The 7079-nt window shown below is 42.6% G+C and overlaps 1 protein-coding gene across 1 annotated transcript in view; it reads right to left on the bottom strand.

Moving 5' to 3' along the window:
• Positions 1 to 525: 525 nt before the first annotated feature.
• Positions 526 to 7079, bottom strand: part of CAPN6 (calpain 6) — a 29743-nt gene continuing 23189 nt past the window's right edge. The window contains exons 7-13 of the mRNA XM_002720204.5: positions 6950 to 7027; positions 6657 to 6843; positions 4287 to 4409; positions 3904 to 4106; positions 3220 to 3341; positions 2719 to 2855; positions 526 to 2182 (exon numbers count right to left, since the gene is read on the bottom strand). Of these exons, the coding sequence (XP_002720250.1) occupies positions 2000 to 2182; positions 2719 to 2855; positions 3220 to 3341; positions 3904 to 4106; positions 4287 to 4409; positions 6657 to 6843; positions 6950 to 7027 (1033 nt within the window). The 3' untranslated portion in view covers positions 526 to 1999. The remainder of the gene's footprint in view (positions 2183 to 2718; positions 2856 to 3219; positions 3342 to 3903; positions 4107 to 4286; positions 4410 to 6656; positions 6844 to 6949; positions 7028 to 7079) is intronic.

The following is a 7079-nucleotide window of genomic DNA, read 5'->3' as shown; positions in this document are numbered from 1 at the left end:
CCTGGTTCTGATGGGCTACACCTTGAAGACCTCTCCCACGACTAGATATCCTTTCATCTCAGGTGGCATGGCAAGGAAATAATGAGAGGATTGTAGAATGATTGTGTAAGCAAATGAGTGGAGTCTTCACATTAATTTGGCTCTTCACATTCATTTATGTTAAAAGACAGGATCTGCTATTTTTCCTGTTGGGAGCTCTGCCCGTGAAAACTCTGGCTAATGTATCTTTGGTCCAGGATCTAAAACCAGCAGGTATCAAAATTGGGTAATCCCAAATACCATCAAATTATCTCTAAATACGGAGAAGAAATGGTCCTTCTCTACTGTCCCAACCACCTTACTACCGAGGCAAAAACTGCACCATCAGAGTATAGCCAAGGTCTTTGAATCCATCATATTTGTACCTGGTCTCAGGTTTTGGGAAGTACCTCCACCCCCACCTCCAGTGGCATCCAAAATAAGTCTCAACAGATGGCCACTCTTTCTATCTCTCCTATGCCATCAATTCAAATCAAGACAGGTTAGTTTATTGAATATGAACTTTATTGTGATTTGGTTTACATAAGGCAGTGTGGTGAAGGCATTGCAAAAATAATACAGACTGGAAAAGTGGTAGAAAATGCGCTACAAAAGCTACAAAATATTTTGTTTAATGAACGCAAGCTGGACTAAACTAACTACTACAACTATGTTTTTTTTTTTCATCATTGCAAAAGCACTGAAATATTTTTGGAGTTTGGGATTTGGGGTAGGATTAGGGAAGGCTTCATGGAGGAGGTGAAATTTATGCTGGGCCTTGAAGGAGGGGTAGAATATTGATAGATGAAGATGGATGGAGGAATATTTCAAAACGACTGACTCTAGAGAAAATTCTGTAGAAGTACTGAAAAACAAGAGGGCAAACAAACACCCCCGGGAGAGTAAAGCTTCCCAACTGAGGGAACATCTTGAGGAGTATGGGTTGGAATCCAATGTCTCAAGCCCCCAGATGGGATCTTCAGTACCAATGATATTAGGAGGCACAGGACAACGGGCTTGTTTGTAAACCTAGCAGCAGCAAGAGGTTTCACATTGCAATCAGGGGCCCCAAACTGGCTGTACTACATCTGGATGGATTCTCTCATGTTTTTGGTGTATATGGTACTTATTCATCCTTGCTCTTGCCCACTGACTGCCTGAATGGTAGGTTGTGCACGCCCATATGCGCGTGTGTGAGTGTAGGTGTGTGTGTAGATTGGTGGGGGACTGAGGTTTTGTCTCCCACTGCAGCTTCTTCACTTTTCCCTCTTGTGGCACACAGCTGGCTTCCACTGAGCTGAAGTTCAGACCCTTCTCATTCTCTAGGTCTCATTGAACTCCAGCTCTTTATTAAGCACCTAGGAAGCTTCCTCAACATGAAGGTGAAACTTACTGTGAGGGGGTGACCTGGGTTATGGCAGGACTACACTTTCCGGGGGTGGTGATGGTGGTGGAGGTGGTTGGTAGTGGTGGTAGTGCTGGTGGTAAAGGTTGGGGACTTAAAGCCAGGTCTGGCTGCTGAGTGAAATGCTGCTTGGAAGTCTATAGTGTTCAGTCAGGAGTTGGGATATCAGGCTAGACCAGCTTGGCCTTGATCATCCCTCTTCCTTCCTCAATATGCCCTACAGAGATGTACTGGGCACCAGAAAACATTCAAACATCTGTAGGGTGTTCAGGCTCTTGTTTCTGTCCTGCTTGAATCTCACCCCCGGAAACCCCAGAGATCTTTTCTTGGAAAACATGTATATGATCTCCAGATAGGACTGTCACCTCCCCCTGTCCAGCTGCTGGAGGTATATAGGTTATGTAGCTACTGATGCTACTTGGATCGGGAGGTATGGGGAACTTATCAAAAGAGAGGAAAAGTTAATTATTATGAATTTCTTTGTCTCAAAAGATTGTGAATCTTAGCTAAGACCTAGCACCTGACAGAAAGTGAAAAGTTGGAAAGCTCTGTCAGTTGTCTCCAGGATTTGGCGATTTAGAGCTCAGTGAGATCATCGCTGGAAATGACCTTGAAGCTGATGTGGCCTTGCTTGACTTTGGCAGTTGGACCACCCTTCTTACGCAGGTACAGAGATTTCAGATCACGGCAGTCACTGGGGTCAGCATCCAGTGTAACCTGCCCCAGGAACTGATCACAGAATTTTCGGCTGTTCCAGACCTGGAGAGACAAGTCAAGGGAGTAAAGATGAGCAATTCTTGGTGGCATTGGCCTTTTCTTAATGACATCTAGAGTCTAAAGATGAACCTAGAAAGATCAATTTTAAAACCAAGAGACCATTCTGTCTTTTCCCGATAGCTCTTTGGTTGAGGGAAAGATATCTCAAAGAGTATAGATGAAACATCAGAAAACAGAGCTCAGGATCATCCTGGACCTATGAGATGAGACAGCTGGAGACATCAAGACAGAAAAACTGCAGTTGTCTATCCTGACCTAGCAGTGTAAGGGCAATTGGCATACACTTCCCCTTATGAAATTTTATTATGTATGTTTTAAAATGTACCAGTAAGCATATGAGCTTTAGCCCACAGTGAAATAAATAAAGGAGAGAAGATCAAGGGTGGAGATTAGTAAGGAAGTCAGTTTCTGTGCTTGGCTGGGGGTGGGGGAGTTGTGCTGTTTTGAAGTACAAGGCAAACCAAAACAACAGGATAACATATTTTGAATCCCTGTGGGGTCTCTGTTTGCATTCTTACCTGAATTATAATGGGAATGTCAGTGGTCCTTCGGTAGAAAATGGCCTGGGTGTCAAAAATGGCATGAACTGTATTCTTCTGGACAGGAGAGCGGACTTCCTCCTTTCCACACTTGATGACCAAATATGGGTTTACAGCTGGAACAAAGGGACATTTGTTTTTCCTACAGTGATTGCAGTTCCCTTTCTAGGTAGGCAAGCAACTATCTCACTTGTAATTCTGGGACTTTCAGCACAAAATCTGAGCACCAAATCACCAAAGACTCAACACTTGTTCTTACTTTCTTTTCCATAACTGATGTAGAAATATAAAAAAAAAATGAATAGTGTGTAGACCTTGACCACAGAAATTCATATCCCTTCCTCTGCCATGGTTGACATTCATTTTGACTCCTTTAGACTGAAAATACCACTGGAGAGAATAATTTATGACCATCATTCTAACCATATATTCACAAAATAAACTGCATTTTGCTTTCTCGGGTGCCTCTGCAGCTCTTACTTTCATTGGCGTACTTCTTCTCCAGGCCCTCCGCGCTGTGGACAGTGATCTGGGTAACTACCTTCGGGTACCCACGAGCCAGGTTCCAGCAGGACATCTTGGGCATGTCCAAAGTCAGTTCCCTAGAACATTAAGAAGATGAGTTGTCTGATGATGAACACTCTTTGTTGGCATAGGCCTGCCAAAGTAGACATCATTACTGAAAAGTATGAGATGCTGAACGACCTTGCCCATCTCTCCCCAGATATGGATTATATTTTATAAGTATATTTTCCTTTCTCTTTGCTTTAAGGATCAGTAGATAAAGATCCGAGTAGGCAGGGCTGGGATGAGAAGGTAGTTTTTGTGATTCATAACATAATAGAGAAGCAGTGAGGGATGCCAGCTGTTTGAAAAAAAGAATCAGCCAGAGAACAGAAGATAAAACATAAGGGGAATAGCTTAGGCTATAGGCATGTTCCTATTAAACAGCAGCTCAGAACTCTGAAGCTCAGACCTTAACTGGGAATGTTCCCATAACCTCAATTTGAGAAATATGACTACCACTATCATTTCAATTAATTTAGCCTGACTTGAACATGTTGTCCCATTGAGTGTCTGCATAGAAGGAAATGGGTCAAGGGGTTAAAGACTTGAAGAAAAGCAAACAACAGCAGTTTGGAGGATTTGCCAAATAAATTGAACCTGAGCTGGACAGGCACTTCTGAGAAGATTCTCAGGAGAAACTCGCTGGTGCGACCATGCTGGAACATGGTTGGGACAAGCACATAGTTGCCCTTCTTCAGGTACTTGCTCAGAAACACAGTGCGGGTGTCAATATAGGTGGAAGTTCCGGCACGCTCCTGAATGTAGAGGTGGTGGAGGCGGAATTTGCGGTTCATCTCCACCTGGAAAGGAAATAGGATGAAATATCCCGTTCTGCCCAAATCGTAGATTTTGTGTTGAAAGAAAGACCCTAGATCCTCTGTCTTATTTATCCCAGGGTCTTTCATTATTCCCATAACCCTAAATTTTCCTAATTTTGACTATTTGCCTTCATTCTCTCTGCTCCAAATGTCCATTCTGACCTTGAAGAGCTCAAAGCCAATGATGTAATTGTCTGGTCTTCCCATGCGGCGGTAAGTGCGCATGTCCTTCTGCTGCAGTGACATGATGACCTTGTGTCCATCTTCAGGCACAGTGAAGATGTACTGAGGACAAAGAAGAAATGGAAGAGCTGAGTTAGCACTCCCATTTCAGATGAGCCAGCCTAAATTTCAGGGAAGAAAATTCTACGTTGGGATGTAGACTTTTGGGTTAATTTCTGACCTTTGCTATTGATCATACAATGAGATATTAGATTGACTTGCTAAGTGTAGATCATAACACTTGATTCTCCATGTGGCATTTATATATGTTAAGGGACTTTGATACTAAAAATGTATGCTTTTAAAAATTAAGTTACTGGTAAGTTGTTTGTTCATTATTGTTTTCGTCCTCTTGTTTGGAAAAGCTGTATACAGAAAAATTCCAGAACCCATAAAGACAGAAAGCTATCTATTTGACTCAATCTGACACTGAAGAATCATCCTGAACTAGCCTCCTATTGCTAGCCTAGACAAGTGGCTTGTGCTGCATCCACTTTTTTGGAGACTTGAAGTTCCACTACCACCACTGAGAAAGCTATAGATCCATGTCAGATACTTTCCATACGTCATTTGAGGAGTCACAGTGCTATTGGGAGATAAAATAAAAGTCATGGAGAGCATTTGGTCTAGTGGTTAAGATGCTTCTTGGTGTGCCTGCGTTGCATATCAGAAAGAACGGGTTCAAATCCCAGCTCTGGTCCTGATTCCAGCTTCCTGGTAATGTGCACCTGGGGAGGCAGCTCAAGTACTTGGATCCCTGCCACACATATGGGAGATGTGGATTGAGCTCCCAGATCCTGGTATTGGCCTGACCCAGCCTGGCTGTTGCGGGGATTTAGGGAGTGAACCAGCAGATGGGAGCGCTCTCTCTGTATCAAATAAATAACTGTAAAAGGCATTAGGTTTCTCCCTCTGCCCCTATCTCTGTCACTGTTCCCAACCTTGCTTCCCCCTTTAGAAAGAAACTTTAAAACAGATTAAGAACCAAGGCCTCCAAAGGTCAATCCTGTGCGTATACATAACATTGAAGCCATTTCCCCAGTTTCTTATATATGTCCAATATTTGAAACATTTCCAGGGTTGTAAATGGGAATGAAGTGAGTGAAGGATGACACAGTTTTCTTTTGTTTAGGGCTATTTAAGATGAAAAGAATAGAAAAAGTATGAGTTATGTAAATCAGCCCACCGGTTTTGGTGTCTTTCAAAATGCCTGGCCAATGAGATCCATGGAAAGAAAAGACACATTCTTGGGCAATGATGCAGCAATATAGTTAGAATTCATGTCTCCTGTGGCTTAGCTCATCAGCACATTTATTAAAAAGATCTATCTATGTATCTATCCATCTATCTATTTATCTGTCTACCTATTTGAAAGGCGAGCAACAGAGGGAGAGGTATCTTCAATCCCTCTTCTCCCAAAGAGATCTTCGATAAGCTGATTCACTCTCCAAATGGCTGCAATGGTCAGGTCCGCCCTTGCCTGAAACCAGGAGCCTGGAATTCCATCTGAATCCCCCACCTGTCTAGTACTTGGGCCAACTTCTGCTACTTTACCAAGTGTGTTAGCTTGGAGCTGGAGCAGCCAGGACTCTAACTGGTACTCTGATATGGCATGCCAATGTACCAAATGGCAACTTAACCTGCAGAACCACAACGCCAGCCCCTCATGAGCATATTTGGGGATTAAACCATTCATGTAATTATGTGCAAGATTTGATTGCTTGTATTTTTTGCACTTGTGCATGACCACCAATGTGTCGCCTGGAATAATACTGTAATGAGATGTGAATAGGATGGAGTCATTGATAGTGCATTGATTCAACTCCTGAGAAAAATGACCTGATTCTAGAAAATAAAAGGGGAGCATAAGAAGAGTTTAGTGGAGTCACTTATATGAGGAAGAGAATGAATATAATGAACACAAACTCAAGAGAATAATTTGGCAATAAAGACAAACGAGGAAAAATTGAGACAGCACCTGGGAGCATATCCTCTCTCCAATGTGGGACCATCATAAGGGAGCAAAGATTATCAAAGAGCTTTACCAAGCAAAATGGCTAGGATAGAGGGAACCAGAAGAGGTGACTCAGGTTTGACAATGTTCCTAAGTTATGTCTCTGTAAATAGACAAATTCTGCTATGTTTTGCAAGCATTTGAGTGCATCCCGAGTGATCTTGGCTGATGACTATTACCAATAGCTGTAAATGGAAGAATTGATGCTAAATAAATATGGCCAAAAGGACCAACGTGAGGCCTGGTTTCCTACTGCCAGAGTAACGTGGAGGCAAATAAAAATCATTGACTCAAACCTGGGGATTCTGCAGGAAGGTATCACGGTTGTTATAGCAGCCTCCTGAGCGGTTCATCAGGGGATCATCATCCACAGTCCAGCATCCCAGCACGGATTCCAGCTCCTTGCGGCCAAAAATAGGGTTGTTCACATTGCGACAAACATGTAGTTTGTGAAAGTTGCGACAAAAGTCCTCCAGGCTCATCCTGAATGGAATGAGTACAGGAAAGAAATGAAGATAGTGCTTCACTCTTACCCTTGCAGTTTTGTGTAGAATCCCCAATTCCCTTAGTATAGAAAATCCTTCCTCACCAAAACTCTCCATCATCAGACATCACAAGCCCCAGATTCTTGCGGTCTCCTGCAGTTAGTTGCTGCCACTCTTCTGAACTAAAGGTAAATAAATAATTAATTAATTATTATAAAGAATTAATTAATTATT

The sequence above is a fragment of the Oryctolagus cuniculus genome, chromosome X (assembly GCF_964237555.1).
Source record: "Oryctolagus cuniculus chromosome X, mOryCun1.1, whole genome shotgun sequence".
NCBI lineage: Eukaryota > Metazoa > Chordata > Mammalia > Lagomorpha > Leporidae > Oryctolagus > Oryctolagus cuniculus.
Note: the sequence above shows the minus strand (reverse complement) of the source record. Positions and strands in the feature narration are given on the sequence as shown.